This window comes from Muntiacus reevesi, chromosome 6 (assembly GCF_963930625.1).
Source record: "Muntiacus reevesi chromosome 6, mMunRee1.1, whole genome shotgun sequence".
In the NCBI taxonomy this organism is placed as follows: Eukaryota; Metazoa; Chordata; class Mammalia; order Artiodactyla; family Cervidae; genus Muntiacus; species Muntiacus reevesi.
Genome location: NC_089254.1, coordinates 13,373,753 through 13,398,895, shown reverse-complemented (window position 1 = coordinate 13,398,895; position 25,143 = coordinate 13,373,753). Strand labels below are relative to the sequence as shown.

The 25,143-nt window shown below is 37.1% G+C and overlaps 1 protein-coding gene across 1 annotated transcript; it reads left to right on the top strand.

The window, feature by feature from the left end:
• Positions 1 to 39: 39 nt before the first annotated feature.
• SEM1 (SEM1 26S proteasome subunit) lies at positions 40 to 21,774 on the top strand. The gene is made up of 3 exons (XM_065939699.1): positions 40 to 245; positions 17,065 to 17,158; positions 21,577 to 21,774. The coding sequence occupies exons 1-3, from the start codon at positions 170 to 172 to the stop codon at positions 21,617 to 21,619; spliced, it is 213 nt and encodes a 70-aa protein (XP_065795771.1). The 5' UTR covers positions 40 to 169; the 3' UTR covers positions 21,620 to 21,774.
• Positions 21,775 to 25,143: the final 3,369 nt, after the last annotated feature.

Genomic DNA, 25,143 nt, shown 5'->3' with positions numbered 1-25,143 from the left:
CTCCAGTATCCCAGCATTCCTTGCGCTACCCGGTTGCTCTTCTCCCCTATCTCTATGGTAGAGTCAGCATAGAGGCGGCAACGGCAACGGCGGATCCTGCTGCGGTGAGCGAGAACGAGGGTTCTAACTCTCTTACTCGCCTGAGAGCTTTTGGGCTCGTGGGGTCACGATGTCAGAGAAAAAGCAGCCGGTAGACTTGGGTCTCCTGGAGGAGGACGACGAGTTCGAGGAGTTCCCTGCGGAAGGTAGGCCGCGGCCCCTGAACCTCGTGGACCGTGACTCAGGCCTCCGAGTGGAGGCGGTGCGAGAGAAGGGCCCGGCCGGGGGGCGCCGGTGGAAGTGAGGGCCGTGCTGTTGGGACTCGAAGCCCTGCTCGCTCGACCCTTCACGGCTGGCTTCGGGTCGGAGTGTCACGGTGGGATTCACCTCAGCAGTGAGGCTAAATGCTGTTTCCTCACTGGGAGGAGCCACGGTGGTTCCCTAGCCCAAATCCGGTATGGTGTGTCCTATTACGCTTCAGCTCGGTTACCCGCCGCCTCGTTCGTATCTACATAATCCCTTTTTCCTTTATTTATTGTTGTCGTTATTTTATTATTTGTTTTAGCAGTCTTCCTTTGCCTTGAACCGTTCCAGAGTTAAATTGTTCCTAGTTAGACCAGTGCTGCTTACTTTCAGGATTTCACACATGAAGAATGGGAGGATCAGGTGTTGATGCTTAATACCCGTTGTTGCCTTTCCCTTGTTCCTCATTCATTTTTGATCACTTAAAGTTTTAGAGTTTATAAAACCCTAAGACGTGTGCATTTTTGTTAGCTTCTAGGTTGCCAAGAGGAACTTGAGTTATGTCATTGTAGGTAATAGCAAATAGGTAACAGTGACTGAGTGGTTGCTTGTCTTGAGTCTTTTGCTTGTATTAACTTAATTCATCTTCACAAGTCTAGTAAGTAGGAACTGGTATTAACATTTTTCAGATAAACAAACAGAAGCTTAGAAAAGTTAAGAAACTTGCCCAGTGTTGCATAACTGGCTCGAAAAAATGGACAGCTGGTTCAGTTGACACAAGCACTCTTTAACTCTTTAGCGGTAGAGCTTCTATTTGTTAGATCGTTGTTGCCAGTTAGATTTCCAAAATTAATTGGTTTTTACGGACTAATTGTTATGCATAGGATAAATATTTGTCTCCTAATGAAAGCAGTGGCCTTTCTGAAAGTGGTAGAGAATTGGGGTTGATGGCGAACAAATCTGTTACATTAAACAGTTATTGCATCACCACAATCTTCCTAAGACTCCTACTGTGCATAAAACCACATAGCTGTAACATTTGTTATTTTTATTTATAGTGTATTCTGTTTAGTGGAAGAAGACATTAGAGCACATACTACACAAATTCATAAACTAACTCAAAAGTACATTTATTTTCAGTTCTGGGATTCATTTTGTATTGTTTTTTGTTTTGGTAGTGGATTTATCTGTCCAGACATATTTTCTTGATCTCACTTTCAAATTGGTTCATAATCCTCAACTGTGAGCTGCCTAGTAGAAAATTGGCTTATTGAGATTAGTATCTGCTTATAACTCAAACTTAATATTTGATATAGTTAGCATTTATTCATTGTTTATCAGATACAAGATACAATATTAAACACTTTATCTACATTTTATACTCTTAATTTTCATAACTCTAAGGAAACTGAGGCTCAGAGATTGTAAAAGCGTGTCATTAAGTGGTTGTTAGGATCTGAATCTGGGTCCCCAGCCCAAGCAAAGTTCAGCCTAAATCCCTAACATTTAGCAAAGTGCCTGGGACATGGTAGATGGTCAGTAAATGCTTGTTGAATGAATGAACCTGTGTTTAAGATAAGTACTTGAGAATTGACTGATTAAAAAGTATGGTGGCTCAGATGGTAAAGTGTCTGCCTATAATGCGGGAGACCTGGGTTTGATCCCTGGGTCGGGAAGATCCCCTGGAGAAGGAAATGGCAACCCACTCCAGTACTCTAGCCTGGAAAATTCCATGGACAGAGGAGCCTGGTAGGCTACAGTCTCTGGGGTTGCAAAGAGTCAGACAGGACTGAGCGACTTCTCTTTCACTTCTTCAAAGATAATTGTGTACCTGATGATACATTTGATGTTTCAGCAACTTTCATCAGTTTTTGAAGAATATGTTATTCTTGTACTTAGTTTATTTTGTCAGCATCAATTTATCCAAAATATTGGTAGTTACATATGTTTAAAAAAATCTTATTAAAGTTAAAAGGGAAAGCAAAGAATATTTTTCCCTCTGAACAGACTGGTTTTCTTTCTCAACTGGTTTGTTAGCATAAGTAACTCACCATTTATTGGTCACCTTACAGAAAATTTACCATCTTCAGGTTTGAATATGTGGAACTTAATTCATTCAGGAAACTTTCTGTTTAGAATGAGAAATAACATTTGCATGTTCATATTTTTTATGTTCTCCAGCTTATAATTCAAACAGGTAAAGTCAGAGAAGTACTGTTCAAAGCAGTACTTTGAAACTGGCCTGTTTTGAATCTTTCAGTATTTCAGTTTTCAGATCAGCTACTGGTGCCCTGAATTATTTTTCAAGCCTTTTCCCTTCTTTGGAGATTCTTTTCCTTGTGATTGTCTTTATGGTAAATATGCCATTGATAAACTTGCTAGCAGATAATGCTTAAAATTGCCTATAATCATCTGGTTGGTTTATAGGAGGTCTTACTTTCAATGGCCTGTTGGGTTCTATGCTCCAGAAAGTGGATGATGTCCATTATCTAGGGTAGCTTTCAGTTAAGAGCCCATTTCATGAAAGCCATTGCTGAAATTGTGTATCTTTGGTTTGACTAAAAGATTGTAGGTCTTTTGAGGGTATTGTTGCTTCATCTCATTCTGGATAAGAATGTGTTTGGTAGGGTGTCAATTCAGTCATAAGGAAAGGGAATTTCTGTTTTAGAAAGTAAACTAAAATAATGTGTTTTCATGGAGACTTCATTGTTTCTTCTAAGTAGGTCGTCTTCAGAGCAAGGTGTAACATGTAGGATGATTTTCTGAAGGTGCAAGGGAACAAATGCTCCTTTATCAAATGAGATCTAATTAAACTTAAAAGCTTCTGCTGCAAAGGAAACCATAAACTAAACAAAAAGATTACAGATGAGGAGAAAATATCTACAAATGAAGGGACACTCTCCAGACTATTTTAAACTTTAAAATTGTGGATCTGTATTACATTGTTAGTCTTCACAATTCTAATTGGTGGATATGTAATCTGGTCATACAGAGAAGGCAATGGCAACCCACTCCAGTGTTCTTGCCTGGAGAATTCCAGGAACGGGGGAACCTGGTGGGCTGCCGTCTATGGGGTCGCACAGAGTCGGACACAACTGAAGTGACTTAGCAGCAGCAATCTGGTCATAAACAGGAACTGTTAAAAATCACGTTTAGGATCTTCATGAATTCTGCAGCTTCTTGACTATATAAACTGCTTGAGTATAGGCTTTATTGGAAGACTTTCCACATTTTGAGGATGATCATAATAGTTTTAGAGGCTTGGAATGGTTAGAATTTTAGAACTGGAAAGCAACTTAAAGTCAAGAGAAGCTCTAGCACTTGTCAAGATCTTCCAGCTAGGTAAGTAGTAGCAGGGTGGCGCCTAAAATTGAACTACTCTAATATATTTGAAATTTTAAAGAATTTTGTAAATCAGACATACATTGAAAAGCTATTAAAATATTTTCATTAATCTCATTTCTCTTACAGTGAGAAGTGGGTGTGAGTAAAAATGGGAAGAACAAGTGAGCTTTTAAGTTCTTTTATTCACTTCTTCCTGTGCCAGAATTGAGAGGATTTTCCTCCCTTTTTTGAGGGGAAGGAATATTTAAAATGAACCTGATTTTGCCTTCAGAGGCAATGATGTTTACAAGAAATTACTGTTACACTTAGTAGTCTGCGCCTTTTCTATAAACCAGTGGAACTGCTGTGCTAGCTGAAGCAGACTGTGTGCTCTGTCGATTCAGTCGTGTCCAACTCTGTGTGACCGTATGGACTGTAGCCCACCAGGCTCCTCTGTCCGTGGGATTTACCAGGCAAGAATACTGGAGTGGGTTACCATCTCCTCCTTCAGGGGATCTTCCCAACCCAGGGATTGAGCATGCGTCTGATGGTTCCCTAATGCTAGTATTAAGCACTTGCTATGCATAGTCCTGCACAAGGAGGAGTTGTCCTATGAAAAATGTCACTGAGAAATATTTATGTGAACATTGGGTACCAACTGAGCTAAACCCTCAACAAGAAGGTTCCTTAAAATCTTAAATGTTGAAAGTAGACACAGCTAATACCATGCCAGATACTATGCTAGTCAGTTTACCTAGAACCAGAGGGGCTTTGGTATAGTGGACACGTAAACTAAATCACGTTTAAATTAGTTGCATGGTAGTAGCAAGAAACATAGAATTTATGTTAACTAAAATCTTTTAAGAAAAAAGAGGAATAATAGTGAGGGATTTCCCTGGTGGTCTAGTGGCTAAGACAGCTCCCAGTGCAGGGGGTACGGGTTCCATCGCTGGTCAGGAAACTAGATCCTGCATGCCACAACCAAGAGTTCCCATGCTGCAACTAAAGATTACACATGCCACAACTAAGATCCGGCGCAGCCAAATTAATAATAATAATAATAAAAAGAGTGGGTCATGCTTCAGTCTTATATATATTTTTAAAAAATGATAAATATAATACATCCTAAAGTACATATGTGATTTCTGTTCATGGTAATCATGTGCAAGAAGAAAGTTTTTGAGCCCCAGGATGGAATCTGGGATCAGACTTATGTTCAGAATACACCATTCATCAACTTTTAACTTGTCAACCCATAGTAGTTACTTAAATTCTTTAAAATATTTTTGCAGCAGAATATATAGGATGATTATATAAGTAGCTGTTTATTTATTTAAAAGTTAAACCTATAAAAAGGTATAAATTTAAAAGTGAAAGCACTGTTTCTCCTGCTTTCCCCCAAAACAATTCCCATGCTTCAGTATAACCAGTTAAACACTTCTTTTAGTATCCTTTCAGAATTTATATATGCGATATATGTGTGTTTGTATGTTTCCTCACGAAGGACAGTATTGTATATACTGTTTTTCTACTTGCTTTTATGTTATATATCTTAGACATGGGTCACATTAATATAAACATCCATCTCATGCTTTTTAATAGTTGTGTTCTACTAGTCCATTGTATGCACATTAAATAATCTATAAATATCTATTGATAGCTGGTGGTTTTAGGTTTTTTGTTTGCTTGTTTTTATGCTTTGTTTTTTTCTGTTACAGAGTATATTGAGGTGAATATTCTTATATCTTTGCTTTTGTTCTTATTTGTAAGATAAATTCTTAGAAGTAGTCAAATCAAAATTCATTTTTAATTTTTAAATATAATTTTTATTTTAAAAAATTGCAAACTTACAGAATAATTGAAAGTATAATACAAACATCTCCCCCTGCCCCAGCTACTTGAGAGTAAGTTGCCAACCTGATGTTCATCACCTCTGCATATTTTAATGTGTATGTCCTACAAAGACATAACCTCAGTACGATATACAAAATTGGAAGTTAACACACAGATGTATAACTATCATCAAGTCCACAGGTACCTTTCAGGTTTCTTCAGTTGTTATAACAATATTTTAATTAAGATCATGGATTACATTCAGTTGTCTCTTCTGCATTCCTCTTGTCTTCTTCAGTCTACAGCAGGTGTCTCTGTTTGACTTTCATGATTTTGATACTTTTGAAGATTATAGGCAAGTTATAGTATGCTTCTCAACTTAGATTTGGCTCATATTTCTATATGATTAGATTTAGGTTCTACATCTTTTATGTGCTTGTATAAAACCATGGGTTCAGATAGATATCTCTAGTTTACAGTTCAACACCATAGGGCTCATTCTAGTTTATTCCCTTTCCACATCTGTAACTCTCTTCCCCAATAGTGAGCAGCCTGGCTCCTGTTATCATAAATGTCTATTGAGTGATTGTCCTTCCTAACCAATGTTTGTTGCCCTCTCCACCCCACAGATCCCCTTGTTATCTCCCTTGGGCTTGAACATTTTTATGCTAGGCCACTGTCACCTCTCCTTCTAGTCTCAGATGGTTTCGTCACTCTATCTTGGCTATGACACAGCAACCACACAACACTGCCCCTCCACAGGAATGCACTCCTGGCTCTGCTTGAGCTCTGACACCTTTTCAGAACCAGGTACCTTTTGAATTTTGACATAGTCCCAAGTTGCCTTTTACAAGTGCTAGTTGCTCAGTCATTTCTGACTCTTTGCAAACCCCCATGGACTGTAGCCCACCAGGTTCCTCTGTCCATGGGATTCTCCAGGCAAGAAGACTGGAGTGGGTTGCCATTTCTTTCTCCAACTACAGTTCACCTTTTCCCTCAGAAGGTTACCTACACTCCATATTAAACATTTTAGCCTTTACAAACCCGAGGGATGAAAATGGAATTGTATCATTTTGATTTGGATTTATTTCTTCGAGTGACATTGACCATTGCATTTTTTCTTGAATTGTTACCTTCTTAATCCTCAGTTCCTTCATGTAATTTGTGGATAATAACTGGAGTCATGTAAAGCTTATATGATTGTATCAGTCTGTTTGAGCTGCCATAACAAAATACCGTAGATTGAGTGACTTAAACAATAATGATTTATTTTTTTGCAATTTGGATTGTGGGAAGTCTGAGATTACGTGTTAACTTAATCAGTACCTGGCGAGGGTTCTCCTCCTGGCTTGCAGATTGTTGCCTTCCCACCATATCCTTACAGGGTAAAGAGAAAGAGAGCTATCTGGATTCTCTTCTTCTAACAACACTAATTTCATTATGAGGAGTCTACTCTCATGATTTCATACTACCCTCATTACCTTAAAGTGCCCATCTCCAAATACCATCACAGTGAGAGTGATTAGGGCTTCAACATATAAATTTCAGGGTTGGAGGACACAAGCATTCAGTGCAGGAGAGTGATATATTTTATGTAAAGCATAGAGTTTGGCACGAAGTTGATATTTAATGAACATTAGTCCCCCCTTTTTTCCCTCCCTCCTAATCTTCTTAAGGATTTGGATTTTTGCTTGTTTGGTATTTATTTAATTTGAACCATTTTTGACAAATATTTTGTAATTTTCAGTTCAGTTCAGTAGCTCAGTTGTGTCCGACTCTTTGTGACCCCATGAATCGCAGCACGCCAGGCCTCCCTGTCCATCACCAACTCCCAGAATTTATTCAAACCTCATGTCCATTGAGTCGGTGATGCCATCCAACCATCTCATCCTCTGTCACTCCCTTCTCCTGCCTTCAGTCTTTCCCAGCATCAGGGTCTTTTCTAATGAGTCAACTCTTCGCATGATTTTGTAATTTTAGATGTATCCAAAATTAAACTTGTTGAGCTTGTTTATTTTTTAGTATTAAAAACTTATAAATTAAAAAACATTGTCAAAAGTTTTTCCAAAAATATTTTAAAAAATAGTTGGGTATTTACATAAAATATGAAGAGATGTACTGGCACACATTGGTACAGGAGATATAAAGAAACACAGTGGAATGAAAAACCCCCAGTCAAGATGCTAGTGCTTGCCAGAACTTTGTGAGAGGTGTGACTCAGGATATTAAACAGTAAAACTACTTGGAAAAACTATTTGCTTATATTTAACTTAGTGGAATGAAGAAGCTTTAAGCAGTTGTGATTTAAATGGTGTTCAGCATTATGTAGTAATGTTTTTAAGCATAATCCATTGAAAGATGTGCTGAACAGTGAAAATGAGGGGAAAATAGAAGTTTCAGAAACTATACTTACACTCTTCTGAAGTATTAAAAATTCACCAAATACTTTTTTCCCCCCAATTTTCTGTTCGATTTTTGATGTAATGCTTGGTAGAAATGGTATTATCTTCATTCTGGATCCAGTTTCTCTTTTTTAGCTCCATCACCCCTTAAATTTCCTTGCAGTGGTTAGCACGTAATAAATTATTAATTGAATATATGTTTGTAGAGTGCTTCCTATAAATCTGGCACTGAAAGGTGCAGAATGAGAATGATTCTAGCTGCCACTTATCAGTACAAAGTACTTTAGATAGTTTTATGTAATCCTCAGCATCCTAATGACAGTTTTATAATTGGGGTTCAGCAAAATAACTTAACCAAGGACAAAGTTAACTAGAAGCTGCATTGAGTCAAATTTGACTCTCTAGGTAGATATTTGTCTTTGAATTTAGTGATATAAATGTCAGTGGAGATACGGATCAGTAAGTTTTCATGCCGGACTTGTCTTTTTAGTATTTTGCAGGTGCTTATCCTGTGGGGAGGGCTCCATGCCTTTCTCTCCCCACCCCCAATTAAACCAGAACACCTTTGCTTTTGACTGTGTTTATCTCTTGGGTTTCTGGGTAAGATTTTGCTTGGCTTCCTTCCAGTGGAAGGGGAGTTACTGGTGGTGTGGGGATTAAGCCATTGATAGTGAAGTGCAGCAACAGTTTAAAAGAAGGGGAAATTATTTCCAGTTGTGTACCATGTGAGGCAGCAGCATTTGAACAGAGCTTCAAAATGTAGAAATGTAGGAAAGGGATTTCCAGAGAAAAAGAGGAGGAGTAAATAGTTGGAGGTAGAAAATCAGTGTGTATGTGTGTTTTATTTGACTGTGAAGTTGTTGCGCATGCAGGTAGTTTGAGGCCTAATCGGGGAAAGCTTTAAGCCACATGACCAGTTTGGGCCTGATCCTTAGGTAGATGAGAAGGGGGGAGGATTGTTTGTTTGATATGTGTAAGTTTCCTTAGGCAATAGGCAGTTTAGGAAAAATTAACCCAGCAGAATTAATTTGAAAGGATAGAAAGAAAGAGTCAGGGAAGCTAATTAGCAAATTGTTCAAATAGCTTAGTTAGGACTGCTGCTGCTGCTGCTAAGTCGCTTCAGTCGTGTCCGACTCTGTGCGACCCCATAGACAGCAGCCCACCAGGCTCCCCCGTCCCTGGGATTCTCCAGGCAAGAACACTGGAGTGGGTTGCCATTTCCTTCTCCAGTGTATGAAAGTGAAAAATGAAAGTGAAGTCGCTGAGTCGTGTCCAACTCTGTGCGACCCCATGGACTGCAGCCCACCAGGCTCCTTTGTCTATGGGACTTTCCAGACGAGAGCACTGGAGTGGGGTGCCATTGCCTAGGACTAAGGGCCTGTAATAGGTTGTTACTAGGAAAGAATGATGCAGAAAGAGCAAGGAAGCTTTGGCAACTAGTGTGGGAATAGGAAAAAATCAGGGATTGTGATTTTGCACTTCCATGACTAGTGGAAGACCAATGGTGGAAAAGATAAGAATAGTTAATGACTTTGGGGAATTTTATAGAATTAAAGAGAACTAAAGAACTAATCAACAAAGAGGACCAAAGTCAGCGTGTTTGTAGTGGGATTTGATACACACACACACACACACACACACACAAACGCACACACAACATATATTGTTGTTGTTCAGTCGCTAAGTTATGTCTGACTCTTTGTGACCTCATGAACTGCAGCATACCAGGCTTCCCTGTCCTTCACTGTCTCCCAGTGTTTGCTCAAACTCACGTCCATTGAGTTGGTGATGCCATCCAACCATCTCATCCCCTGTTGCCCACTTCTCTTCCTGCCCTCAATCTTGCCCAGCATCAGGGTCTTTTCCAGTGAATTGGCTCTTCACATCAGGTGGCCAAAGTATTGGAGCTTCAGCATCAGTCCTTCCAATGAATATTCAGGGTTGATTTCTTTTAGGATTGACTGATTTGAACTCCTTGCTATCCGAGGGACCCTCAAGAGTCTTCTGCAGCTCCATAGTTCAAAAGCGTCAGTTCTTCGGTATTTAGCCTTATTTATGGCCTAACTCACACATCCATACATGACTACTTGGAAAAACCATAGCTCTGACTATACATACCGTGGTTGGCAAAGTGATGTCTGCTTTTCAATATACTGTCTAGGTTTGTTGCAGTCACAGTCCACAGTCATTTTGAAGCCCAAGAAAACAGTCTGTCCCTGTTTTCATTTTTTCCCCATGTATTTGCCATGAAGTGATAGGACTAGATGTCATGACCTTAGTTTTTTGAATGTTGAGTTTTAAGCCAGATATGTTTAATTTTAATGAAAGGAATTATTTTTGAACTTCCTTTTTTAAAAAATGTCGCAAAAATTGCAGATGATTATATAAGTCATCTTGAGCCTCTGTTTCATACTCTGAACCACAAACAACTGAAAGTTCACCAGTAGTCTGGTAGCAACATCGTTTAAGACTTGCTTTTGGTTGTTTGCTCTGAAGTTCTTCACTGACATTTTTGATCCTTGTTGGAGAAAATTTAGGTATAGTACAATGGTGCTATGCTCTCTGTGATTTCCTAGCCGCTGGGTATGTAGATGTTTTTTGTATCATGATAACCTACAGAAATGAAATTTTATAAAAAAAGTTTGATATGTTTTATACAACTTAAGCAGGAACATGTGTAAATTTATCTCAGAATGACTAGATATAGTGTGGCTTTATTATCATATTTATGACTGTAATGATGCTATTTGCATCTGTTGCTGTTTCACCTGTGGTGGTGAATGTACAACTTAAAACTTTTTTTTACCTTTCCTTTGTTTCTTTTATAAAATTTTTCTTCTTGTAATGTTCTGTATATACATGCACATTTTTTATTTGAAGGAACTTTGTTGGAGATTAGTTTCTTTATATTCAAAGTAGTTTTACTGTTAAGGAATGAATGAAGCTTGATGCTCCTGAAAATCGCTGTAAAATAGAACATTAGCAACTCTATTTGTTATAAATAGAATTTCCTCTTTACTTTTCTCCAAAGTGGTATACTTCATACTTTCAAGAAATTTCAGAATGTTTGTTGGAGAGTGGGGAGAGTAAATACTTTTAAAAACATTGAGAGAAAAACTTTTTCATACTTAAATGTCAAGGTGATACTTAGATGAAGTATTGGGATCTTTGATAACTCTGATTTTTGAAATTTAAAGCTAGTCAAAGATATAATTCTCACTGGCAACTGTGAACAAAGCCAAATTTGAGGCAGAGTCTCAAATAATTTAGGGTTGCTAGAAACTTATGTATTAGGCATCTGTTATTGGTTATTTCCAATTCTGACTTCTTAAAATATGGTAATTTTTTACCAGTACACATCTGGAGGTCTGCACACTGAAGTAAACACAGCTGTGGTTATTTAAATGATTAATCACAATCTTGGCAGTGCATTTAGTGCTGAAGATACAGTGTGTACTTTATAGTCATCTACATGTTGAAGGAGGGCATTAGACATAAATCAGGTATCCTTGTTTGATTTTTATTATTTTGCCCTTTTTAAAGAAAGAGTGTTTCTGAGTTTAATGCTTTAAAAGTAATTATGATTGCATGGTTATCAATGCATTGTTACAATGGAAAAGTAAACACAGTTCAGAGATGTTTTGCAGAAGTCTGCCAAATTCAGAGATTAATCAATCACATTTTTATGTTGCATACTCGTTTAGTTGCATTTACATATATTGTAGTTTATATATATTGTAACATGTATAGTATGGAGGACTTGTAAGAGCTGGAAATAAATTTGGGGATATTATACCCTATTTAAACTTTTTATGTAATATAGTTCATTCAGTACATTCCTAGATAATAAAGAAAATCTTTATTTACAGTTTTTGTTTAAAATAGGTTATAGATTCTGGTTCGTCTTTGTATGCTCCCTAGTGTCGTAATTATGAAGTACTATATACTAATACCGAAGAAATATAGAGCCATTGTCATGAATCTTTTTTTGTGTATGTGTTCTACCTAAAATTTTGCAATGCTGTTTTTTCTCCATTTATGAGCCATCTTCTTTTTCTTGGGACTTTATTTCTGCTTTCTTTCTTTTCCTTTTCTTGCCGTTAAAGCTACATGAAAGGGTTGTTAACAGAGAAAGAGATGTGTGACCCGTATGCTAAATGATCATCAGAATTCAATTTGATAAAGTGAAAATTGTGCTAGTCTTAAAATTTTTAAAAAGACCCTGTTCAGGGACTTCCCTGGAGGTCCAGTGTTTAAGACTCCACGCTTCCACTGCAGAGAGTGTTGGTTTGATCCCTGGTCAGGAAACTGAGATTCCTGCATGCTGCAGTGAGGCTCTCCCCCAAAAAAGATAGTGTTCAAGCTAGTATTTCCCATGTTATTCATATGTGAAAGAGTTAAGAATTGGAATTCCTACAAAATAAGTTATTGGCTTAACTCAAATATATTTATAAAGTCTGGAAGTTGAGGTCATGAAATAATGTTAGAAAAAAGTTAATAAATATTTTTTTGTAAAATAGTCCTCTTTCTCTCTCTCTCTCTCTTTTTTTTTTTTTTTTTTTTTGGTTAGTGGTAATGGTGGTGATTTCCAAAGAGGGGTATGCTATATAGTGATCTCTAAGGCTTTCTCTGTTTCCAAAATTCTGAAATTTTAAGTAATCTTCAGTCATTTTATAAAAACTTGAGGTATAATGCCAAACTTTGCTACATTGATTTAATGAAGTGATTTTGTATGAATTTTTTATACTGGAAGGTGTTAGTGTAATTAAATCAAGAAACAAAAAAATCCTAAACTGTCCATTAGTGTTGTTAGATAGCTCAGAGCTATAGGTTATAGGAAGACTGGAGGGGATGAGGACAAATAACATTTTATAGTCATTATTCACTTGCAATGAAAGGGATTTTGTTGTTATTTAGTTGCCAAGTCATGTACGACTCTTCATGACCCCATAGACTGCAGCATGCCAGGCTTCCCTGTCCATCACCAACTCCTGGAGTTTACCCAGACCCATGTCCATCGAGTCGGTGATGCCATCCAACCATCTCATCCTCTGTTGTCGCCGTCTCCCCCTGCCTTCAGTCTTTCCCAGCATCAGGGTCTTTTCCAGTGAGTCAGTTCTTCACATCAGGTGGCCAAATTATTGGAGCTTCAGCTTCAGCATCAGTCCTTCCAATGAATATTCAGGGTTGATTTCTTTAGAATTGACTGGTTTGAACTCCTTGCAGTCCAGGGGACTTTAAGAATCTTTAGCACCACAGTTCAAAAGCATCAATACTTTGGCGGTCTGCCTTCTTTATGGTCCAGCTCTCACATCCGTACATGACTACTGGGAAGACTCATAGCCTTGACCAGATGGACCTTTGTTGGCAAAGTCATGTCTTTGCTTTTTAACACTTGTCTAGGTTTGTCATAAAAGAGATAATGGATTGCATTTTTCCATTATAAGTTCAACATGCAAGAATTTGAATTTCTGTGATTTGAAGTGCCTTATTGAATTTTAGTTAAAAGATAAAATCATGAGGTTGATTTTTAGTGATTTAGTATTAGAGAAATATATCTACTCTTTGAGCTCCTTTTTAATTTAAAATTTGATCTCAAGCTGCAACCCATACCATCTTAATGTTTCTGTTGTATACTTAATGCTGCAATTTCTGTCCCCTTTATTTTTGCCTTAAAACAGCTCCCTTCTTTCTGAGATTTCTTTGGTCTTAGAAGAAAAAAAAGAAAATTTGTATATAAGAATTTAGAGAGTAAACAGTTTGTTATTGATTGCAATGACAATATGAGAGTAAAAGTATTCTTTTATCCCTATACCTAGTGATTAACTCGTGACTTAACGAAGTCAGTTTGCTTGTTTATGAATATTCAGAAATGTTATTTTTTTAATCTTTAATCTTGGAAATAGAATATCCTTTTTTTTTTTTTTGCCAAGCTGTGGCTCCCAGGACTTTGTTCTCTGACAGAGGATGGAATCTCTGCCCTCTACAGTGGAAGCACAGAGTTGTAACCACTGAACCTCCTGGGAAGTCCCTCGGTACACTATTTTTTTTTTTTTTTTCAAATTTGGTTGCATTAGCTTTCTGATTGCTCTTTCTTAGACTGAAGGAAATCCTGAGTGTGATTTTCTTTTCTCTAACTTCTTAATCTGTACTCACTATAAACTGTAGGTGGATTCATAAATAGAATAAAAACTTTCAATTTGAAAGGTACTTCTGTAAGGAAGGAGAACATGTAAGGGTATCTCTATCTAGCCCAGTCAACTTAATTTTGAGATGTAGTTAATATTTAGTATTGTTAAGTATTACTGTTGTTAAAGACCTCAGAAGAGTAAATAGGATTTGAATTTAGATCATTAAAAATATTTCCTCTTTGAGAATAATAATGTTACTGGAATATACAAAAATATTTATGCAGATAAAAATCAGTATTTTTGATTATTGAAAGCTTACTAATGAATGCCTTATTCACTACCCTATACAGAGGATTGAAACACAAGTGAGCACACACATTGCCATTGCCAATACATTTGCCTAAGTTTCCTAGGAACCTGAAATAAATTGCCTGAGAGAAACCTCCATCTTTTCAGGCATTGATATCTTAAAGAAATTTCCCACATGATGTCTCTTCAGGGAGCACTCAAAGAGATGATCATGTATTCTTACAGTAAATACAGTTGAGAATTTTGCATGACTCATTCACAATACATGATATTGTTGATCTCTTCTGTCTTGAGATTTATACTCTTGATTCCACTGAAACCACCCACTGCCCTGAGATTGACCACTCAGAGGAAGAGAACTTGAGAAACGTAGTTCCATTTACCCACCATTTTTTTGAGGGCCTACTCTGAGCTTTCCTGGTGGCTCAGATGGTAAAGAATCTGTCTGCAATAAAAGGAAACTTGGGTTCAATACCTGGGTCAAGAAGGTCCCCTGGAGAAGGGATTGGCAACCCACTCTAGTATTCTTGCCTGCGAAATCCCATGAGCAGAGGAGCCTGGCGGGCTACAGTCCATGGGGTCACAAAGAGTCCAACATGACTGAGCAGCTAACACACTATGTGCCCAGTACTCAGCTCTAGATATTAGAGTTCCAAATTTAATAAAATACGCTTCCTACCTGAATGTTTTGAATAGTTGCTTATGGAAATAGTGGTGGTCATTTTGGGCATCAGTGAAAGATAAGTATAGAGTAAGGAGGACAGAAAAAGACCACTAGTAATTCATGATAGTAGTTACTTACTAGAACCATAGCTAAGAACATTTTGATCTTAAAAAAAAAATCAATAAGAAAAGGAATGAGTTAGGCTTTTCATGTAAAGTACATGCAGATTTTAAGCTATTTAGCAATGGTTCATATTGGTATTATATTTATCATATTATGTACCTAACAAAATGTTTTAAATGCCATATGTCAACATCATGAAAATGCTTTCATGATGAACAGAAGAAAATACTTCCATTTACCTGAACCAGAAAGTTGGGAGGCATCTTAGCTATCCTTTCTCCTTCAACTCTCACAATTACTCATTAAGTCCTTTTCATTTCAGCTCAAAAATCTACTTAGTCTCCCCTCCCTATTATTGCTGCCGTTATGTTAAATTAAGAGCGATTATTCCCTTCATGAACTACTGAAAAGTGTCGCTTGGTTGTGTCCGACTCTCTGGCCTCATGGGCTGTAGCCCGCCTGTGCATATGCACAGCAGGTATTGTGTAGCTTAAGAGTAGAGAGAGAAATGAAAGTTTTTACTCTTAAGGAGCTCAGATACTCTGAATGGATATAGACATATAAACTGAGAATTACGATTGTACAGAATGTAGGTGTTGTGACAGAGATATACATGAAAGAGGAGACCTTATCTCTGAAGGAAGAGAAGAGGGGGAATTAGGAAGGCTTCCAGAGGTGATATCCAGACTGGTTTTTTTAAAGCTGTTTTTCTCAGATTTTGAAACTTTTAACCCTGTAGAAGTTTTCGAGGGCACAAAAAGGGGTTGTATAATGGGTGAAGGGATCAAAAGGTACACATTGGCAGTTATAAAAATAAGTCATGGGAATGTCATGTATAGCATGGCGACTGTAGTTACTGATACTCTGTGGCATGTTTGAAAGTTGCTAGGAGAGTAGATCTTAAAAGTCTTCATCGCAAGAAAAAAAATGGTATGTATGCTGGTGATGGATTTTAATTCGACTCATTGTGGTGATCATTTCTGTGTATACAAATATCAAATAATGTATACTAATACCTACTGTTACATGTCAATTACAGTGTTATATGTCAGTTATACCTCAAAAAAAGGTCAGCAAACATCCACATTTCACCAGTTAACATTTTGTCATATTTACTTTGTCAAAATATGAGAAGCATTTGCAAGTAAATGCAACAATATGACACTTGGTTCTTATATATTTCATCATGCATGTCTTAAAGAATAAGGACATTCTCTAAGACAATTTTACAACCATGTTTAAGAAAGTATTAAATTCTGCTTTTTATTATTTGTGTATGAGTTATCTTTTTAAAAAATAATTTTATTTATTTTTTGCTTTGCTAGTTCTTTGATATTGCATGCCCTTTTCTCTAGCTGTGGTGAACAGGCTCGTCCTAGAAGTGGATTTTCTTTTGTGGAAGATGCTAGGGTGTTCAGGCTTCAGTAGATGCAGCTCTTGGGATCCAGAACACAGGCGCAATAGTTGTGGCACACGGGCTTAGCTGCTCTGTGGTATATGGGTTCTTCCCAGACCAGGGATTAAACTCACGTCTCCTTCATTGGTGCTGGCTCACCACTGAGCCACCAGGGAAGCCCTGAGTTATATATATATATATTTTTTTTTTTTAGCAGTTTTGAATTCCAGGCTGATATCTTCCTGCTGCTCAACTTACTTCAGTGTTATTGGTGCTGTGTTTTGAAAGACTGTGTAATAAACCTTATAAAAATAAGCTCAAGGAAAAATCAACAGTAAAATATCCTCCGGAAGTTATAATAAATTTTCATGGCAAATAGAATTTTTTGTATTAACTACTATTTTAGATTATCTGCAAATTCAAAAATTGAGAAGATAAGATAGCATCAATTGAAATTTAAAGAAGAAGATTCCTGTTTTCTCATAAATATGGTTTTAGATGTTTTGAATTGAGAGATTCTTAAGTAGCAAGCTTTCTGAAGCTTTTGTCTTTATGGAAATAAAATATGAGAAATACTTAGCATTTGTTTCTGTTTTTTAGACTGGGCTGGTTTAGATGAAGATGAAGATGCACATGTCTGGGAGGATAATTGGGATGATGATAACGTAGAGGATGACTTCTCCAATCAGTTAAGGTAAGTTTTAAGTCAAAATTTATATAGCTTAGTATTGTAAGTATGGAATTTGTAACTTATTTATGACAATTGACCTTTGAAATATTTTTGAATTATGAAAAGTAAGATACATTGCCTTCATCTCTTGTGTTTCTAAACATGAATTCTTTGGGTAATTGCATAGAACTTTTGTTCTTTCTAGTCTCTTTATAAAAGTAGTTAAATAGGAGCATATTTATCTTTTTATCCTTGTGGGTTTAATTCTGTCACTGTTAATTTTCTACCAATATTGAACAACTCAGCAGAAATTAGAATCGTGAAGTACTCAGACCCAATGTATTATTGATGCTCAAACTGGGATGGAGATTGAGGTGTTGGGAATGTACTTTTTCTTATTCATGTGCAGTTTAGTTCAGTAGCTCAGTTGTGTCCGACTCTGTGACCTCATGGAGTGTAGCACACCAGGTCTCCCTGTCCATCACCAACTCCCGCAGTTTACTCAGACTTGGGTCCATTGAGTCAGTGATGCCATCCAACCATCTCATCTTCTGTCGGCCCCTTCTCCTCCCTCCCTCAATCTTTCCCAGCATCAGGTTCTTTTCAAGTGAGTCAGTTCTTCACATCAGGTAGCCAAAGTATTGGAGTTTCAACTTCAACATCAGTCCTTGCAATGAACACCCATGACTGATTTCCTTCAGAATGGACTGGTTGGATCTCCTTTCAGTTCAAGTAACTCTCAAGAGTCTTCTCCAACACCACAGTTCAAAAGCATCAATTTTTCGGCACTCAGCTTTCTTTATAGTCCAACTCTCACATCTATACATGACCACTGGAAAAACTATGGCCTTGACTAGACAGACCTTTGTTGGCAAAGTAATGTCTCTGCTTTTCAATATGCTATCTAGGTTGGTCATAACTTTCCTTCCAAGGAGCAAGCATCTTTTAATTTCATGGCTGCAATCACCATCTGCAGTGATTATGGAGCCCCCCAAAATAAAGTCAGCCACTGTTTCCCTATCTATTTGCCATGAAGTGATGGAACCGGATGCCATGATCTTAGTCTTCTGAATGTTGAGCTTTTAAGCCAACTTTTTCACTCTCCTCTTTCACTTTCATCAAGAGGCTCTTTAGTTCTTCTTCACTTTCTGCCATAAGGGTGGTGTCATCTGCATATCTGAGGTTATTGATATTTCTCCTGGCAGTCTTGATTCCAGCTTGTGCTTCATCCAGCCCAGGGTTTCTCATGATGTATTCTGCATATAAGTTAAATAAGCAGAGTGACAGTATACAGCCTTGACATACTCCTTTTCCTATTTGGAACCAGTCTGTTGTTCCATGTCCAGTTCTAACTGTTGCTTCCTGACCTGCGTACACGTTTCTCAAGAGGTAGGCCAGGTGGTCTGGAATTCCCATCTCTTTCAGAATTTTCCACAGTTTATTGTGATCCACACAGTCAAAGGCTTTAGCATAGTCTGTAAAGCAGAAATAGATGTTTTTCTGGAACTCTCTTGCTTTTTCGATGATCCAGCAGATGTTGGTAATTTGATCTCTGGTTCCTCTGCCTTTTCTAAAACCAGCTTGAACATCTGGAAGTTCACGGTTCATGTATTGCTGAAGCCTGGCTTGGAGAATTTTGAGCATTACTTTGCTGGTGTGTGAGATGAGTGCAATTGTGCAGTAGTTTGAGCATTCTTTGGCATTGCCTTTCTTTGGGATTGGAATGAAAAGTGACCTTTTGCAGTCCTATGGCCACTGCTGAGTGTTCCAAATTTGCCGGCATATTGAGTGCAGCACTTTCACAGCATCATCTTTTAGGATTTGACATAGCTCAACTGGAATTCCATCATCTCCACTAGCTTTGTTCGTAGTGGTGCTTCCTAAGGCCCACTTGACTTCCCATTCCATAATGTCTGGCTCTAGGTAAGTGATCACACCATTGTGATCATCTGGGTCCTGAAGATCTTTTTTGTACAGTTCTTACATGTATTCTTTCCACCTCTTCTTAATATCTTCTGCTTCTGTTAGGTCCATACCATTTCTGTCCTTTATTGAGCCCATCTTTCCATGAAATGTTCCCTTGGTATCTCTAATTTTCTTGGAGATCTCTAGTCCTTCCTATTCCATTGTTTTCCTCTATTTCTTTGCATTGATCGCTGAGGAAGGCTTTCTTATCTCTCCTTGCTTTTCTTTGGAACTGTGCATTCAAATGGGTATATCTTCCCTTTTCTCCTTTGCTTTTCACTTCTCTTCTTTTCACAGCTATTTGTAAGGCCTCCTCAGATAGCCATTTTGCTTCTCTGTATTTCTTTTTCTTGGGGATGGTCTTGATTCCTGTCTCCTGTACAATGTCATGAACCTCTGTCCATAGTTCATCAGGCTCTCTGTCAGATCTAGTCCCTTGAATCTATTTCTCACTTCCATTGTATAATCATAATGGGTTTGATTTAGATCATACCTTAATGGTTTAGTGGTTTTCCCCGCTTTGTTCAATTTAAGTCTGAATTTGGCAATAAGGAGTTCATGATCTGAGCCACAGTCTGCTCCTGGTCTTGTTTTTGCTGACTGTATAGAGCTTCTTCATCTTTGGCTGCAAAGAATATAATCAGTCTGATTACACAGGTCATCTGGTGATGTCCGTGTGTAGAGAGTTTATAAGTATAATTGGGCTCCATCTCCTGTCATGAAGGAAAAGAGACACACAAAGCTGAATGAATTTGGTGACTTACTACCTAAATCTTAGATTGAATCTTGGGTGTTTTTTTCCTTGTTGTAGTTGTAAAATAAGGAAGAATAAATAATCTACATTGATATTGTTAAATGGCAGTGGAAGCTATTGTTTAAGAAATTACATCTATTTTAAATAGGAAGCATGCGGAGGACAGTTTTTATAATCTTCAATTTCCTGGGGTGGGGGAGAATGCAAACATTTTAGTTAAATTTAGCAAAGGAAGGGATAGAATCAAGCTTGTGCTGATGTCTTGACTCCTAATCCAGTGCTTTACCACCAGCCCATATCATCCTCTACATCTGAGCAGAAGACAAAGATGATTCATATGAATAAGCTCTGGCTTTAATATTATTCATGGACTTTAGGTCAGTATTTATATTATAAATATCTAAAAATTTTAAGGAAGTGAAAGAGTTTGGGGGAAATGAATAATATATATCATTCCTACCGTATATTTTTTTTTTCTACCGTGTAATTTTTGCATTGCATTTACATTAGATAGTGTGATAGTGTCTAAGCTAAATTATGCTTAAGAACAAATGTCTTTTTATATAGATATAATGATATAGGTGGTGCACATTAATTATACTTAACATTTGTACAGTGTTTTATAAATTGGCCCCCACATAATTTTATTGTGAACTTTTATAAAATCTAATATGTGGCAGATCAGTTCCTGGTGATACTTGGAATGGTAGTTTAAATAACTGAAATTGATTACAGGACTAAAAATCTTTTTGTGCAAATGTTTATACAGTGCAGATCGGCAGGACTGAAATATCAGGTTGAAAAAATTACTTAAACTTGTAAAAAGTATCTTTTAAAAGTGTTTGTGCCAATACACGTTTTTGGAATTTTTATATCCATATTTAAAGTTAGGAAAGGGAAAGGAGACGGTGGGACGGATGGAGTGAGTGGCATGGAAACATATGCCATATGTTAAAAGATGGCCAGTGGACATTCACTGTTTGGCTTGGGCAGCTCTGACCAGCGCTCTGTGACATCCTGGGGGGACGGGATCAAGGGGAGCGAGGTTCAAGGGGAGGGGATGTATACCTGTGGCCAGTTTGTACTGATGTATGCCAGACACGAACTCAATATTGTAAAGCAATTATTCTTCAGTTAATAATAAATAAGTGAAGTCTTATTTAATACTTTATATTACTGTATTTATTTTGCCTACATATAATTAATACAGGATAATTCTCATACACCCTTAAATTTGATTAATAACTTTTTGTTAGGGTGATACATATGTCAGTATGAAAAGTTATCTCTTTTTTCTTTATGTATAAATAACAGTATGATTTTAAAAATCCCTGAAAGTTTGGTAGCAGTTTCTAGTGTTCTTAGCCATATGGTTAATGATACTTAAAATTTATGCTTAAATATTTATTATGAACAGAATAATTATACAGTATTTGGAGAATATCACTAATTCCCTCACATTTCTTCCCTAAATAGATTTATCAGAAAAATAAGGAATATAAAACATAGGTTTACTAATGGGAAAGCAAAGTTTTATTGTCATTATGTTGATACACATCCAGTTTCCTTCTTAGGGACTAAAGTAAAACTGTTTGGTAGTATTTTAAATTGGTGTTCAGGCTGTTAGCTCATTTATTTATTTATTGTGTTATTTCTGAAAATCATCTTGTTTCTTTATCATAAAGAATGCCTAGTGATGTTGTTCTTTTGTCTTTCTTTATAGAGCTGAACTAGAGAAACATGGTTATAAGATGGAGACCTCATAGCATCCAGAAGACGTGTTGAAGCAGCCTAAACATGAACTGTTCACTAAATTCTAGAACAGAGAGCCCAGGATGGGATACTTAAAAATGTTTATTTCATTACCTGTTTTGATTTATTTTTGTTTTTGTAACACAAAAAAATAAATGTTTTGATCTAATTTTGGTTTGGTTCGGAAGTCTTCATTTTTTGACTCTAATCATTAATTTTCTCATTGTGCTTTTTCCAGAGCTTTATTATAGACAGCAAAATTTTCTCGTAATGATTTTCTTTTTTAATGAATTCTTTTTTTTTAATGTTAACTGAGGCTTTAAGAGGTTAAGTGATTTTGAGGCTAGAATTCATCTGATTACCAATTCAGTACTTCTCTTAAACATCTTAGATTAAATGTTGGTCTTATTTATAAATTACTTCTTTTAAGTTACATTTAACCTTAATTTCATCTATATTTTGAAAGCTTAGGCATTTACTGACATTTCTAAGGTGACCCCTTCATAACCTGTGTTTTTAAAATATTAGTCATTTTAAATTGCTGTAATTAGTTTCTGAGCCATTAATAATAATAATAGTTGATAATATTATTAGTACTTAACATCCAGAGTGGTTTGACCACAGTTCTAAGAATGATGTCTCTGTCACAACTGAGGAAGTGGACTCAAGACATTTTGTTAACATATACACATTCTTTTTTTTTTTTCCATATACACATTCTTATATACCATGTAACAGATTCAGTTAGTACAATTAAATTTCTGCACAGTGGTTACTATTGCCACATCTGCTTTTGTGAATGGTGAGGTTTAATTTGGTAAAGGATTCTTACAACATTCAGAATGGAGCTAATATATATAAAAGCTATATATATATATAGCTATATAAAAGCTATATATATATATAGCTATATATATATATATAGCACTTTTATTAGGAATATTTTCAAATTTTAATGTGTTACTTGTTTACAAGTAGAATCATTGGTACTCTTGAGTATCTGAAATTTATCATGAGATAGTATTGACATGAAAAAGAGGGTTGGGCACTTCAAATATCATTTGAGGTGTGTCTTGAAATTATTTGGGGCATAGATAATTTTATTCTTCTAAGACAGGCATGCCTCTGCTTTGTCCACTAGATGAAACTACTAGATGAAAAGATGGAATAAAAAATAAGAAAGAACTTTGGAAATTATTTTTTTTAATGATTTTTTTAATCATATAATGAAGCACAGGCAGCCATACTAATGTAGCTTGTGAAGAAATACGATGTACATTTTCTCGGTATTATGATCAGTGATTATAAGGGCATCCTTAGACTCCATGTCACCCTGACAGTGTCAGATTAGTACACAGAGGGATGGCCATCCCCTATGCCTTGAATTTAAATTGGTGAGGTACAATTTTGAAATTTCATAGGAATTGGGCAGAGATTTTAATGGGTTACCTCTAGTTTGTCAATGTTTTGTTCTTAATTTTTCAAAATTCAGTTTAGGTGGCTTTCTCTGAGTACCTGATAATTGGTATTTGGCATCCGGATGATGAAGCACATCAGTGGCAGAAGGTTAGACCAGCCAGACAAGCTGAAGAAAATTCTCTCTATGGATTTTACGGTTAGTTGATATTCTTTGACTTTGGCTCTTCACAATGAGTCTGTGAAGCAAGCACGAAGGGCCTGTTTATTGTAAACATTTTATCAAATAGAAAACTGGATCTCAGAAAAGATAGGAGATGAAAGGGTCCAAGGTTGCTTTTGAATTGCCAGATATAGACTCAAACCCAGGTTTTTAACATTATAGTTTTTCATAATCAATTCTAATTGAATCATTTTAAATTAAAATTGTAGGTGTAATAGTGGTCAGGTGTTTTGTTTGTTTTTTAAGAGTTTTCCTCTTTTATTTTTTCTATATTTTATTTATTTTTTGGCCACACTACAGATCCCTGCTCCCTGTAGTGGAAGTGTTGGAATCTTAACCACTCGGCCATCAGGGAAATCCCTGATGGTCAGTAATTTTCATCAGGCCTTGGATTAAAACTATTGCCATTGGATGCCATACTACTCCCACTGAATATTTAACTTAGAGGACTATGATAATGAGCCCTCTCTTTTGAAAAATAGAGTGTGTTAATAATGCTTTTTTTGTGTTTCAAGATCTGCCTCATATTTTTTAAAGGTACTTGTATCTTTTCTCTCCCATGCTTAACCTTAAGTTAAATGATGGAACATTATTCACCCTTTGGCAGTGAGCTGACAATTTATACTACTTATAGTCCACCCCGGGGGCTCAGCGGTAAAGATCGCTTGCCAATGCAGGAGACGCAGGAGACTCGGATTTGATCCCTGGGTGAGGAGGAAATGGCAATTTACTCCAGTATTCTTGCTGGGAGGGAAAATCCCATGGACAGAGGAGCCTGGCAGGCTACAGTCCATAGGGTTGCAAAGAGTCAGACCAGAGTGGATATGCATGCAGTCCACTCACATATATGACATTAAGGAGTTGGACTAAAGTTCTAGAGTTCTCTAGCTACCTTAGTGGTCTCTGTCATACTCCACTTTTAAATCTGCCCTAGGTCCACTTCTTGCTTCATCCGTACATTAATCTCATCCCATCTCAGGTGCTTAAAACAACAACAAAAATAGCTCTATGATTTGATTCTCTATTCTTGGTCTTTCCCTGAATCCCCAAACTCATATATTCAGCTGACAGCTGCATCACCTCTCCAGTGTCTAATGGGTATCTTAAAGATGGTGAAGGAGAAGGAAATGGCAACCCACTCCAGTATTCTTGCCTGGAGGAGTCCATGGACGGAGGAGTCTGGCGGGCTGAAGTCCATGGGATTACATGACTGAGCATGTGTGCACGAGGGTGGAGGGAGATGGGTTGGTAGCAATAAAGTGGTAGAACTAAAAAAAAAAAAAAAAAAAGATGGTGAAAGAGAAGCCTTGATAATCTTTCTCAAACGTGACCTTTCCTCTAGTCTTCTGCATCTCAGCGGGTGGCCCCTTTATCCCCATGCTGAAGCCAGCACTGTTAGAACTTCTTTTGAATCCTTTTTTCTCCCAGTATTGAGTCCATTGAAAAACTCTCGTCAACTCTGTCTCCAAAGAATATCCTGTATAGTTATCATTGCTTGCCTACTAGCAGCGTCCATTTCCCTCTTCCTCTCTTCTAACAGATACACATTTCCCCCTCTCAGATATCCATCCTTCATTCACATAGACCGTGACTCAAGGCAAGCCAACACTAAACCCAGTTCATCTGTATAAATGAATGAATGAGGGGATGGACTGATTTTCCAAGTGTAAGCTAGTGAAACAATGGGCCAGAATCAAAATTGCAAAGGGGAATTCTGGCTCTTGAAATAGCACATAAAGGGAGGCTCTTCCTCTGCATATGAATAAGGGAGCATCTAATCTCAATTGTAAGTGGCAGTCATCTAGCAACCATACCAGTTTGAGGGTTAACATGATTAGAAAGCCTGGAGAAACAGTTCTTTGATGTCATTGAACCTGCTCTAGTGCTAGGCTTCCTGTA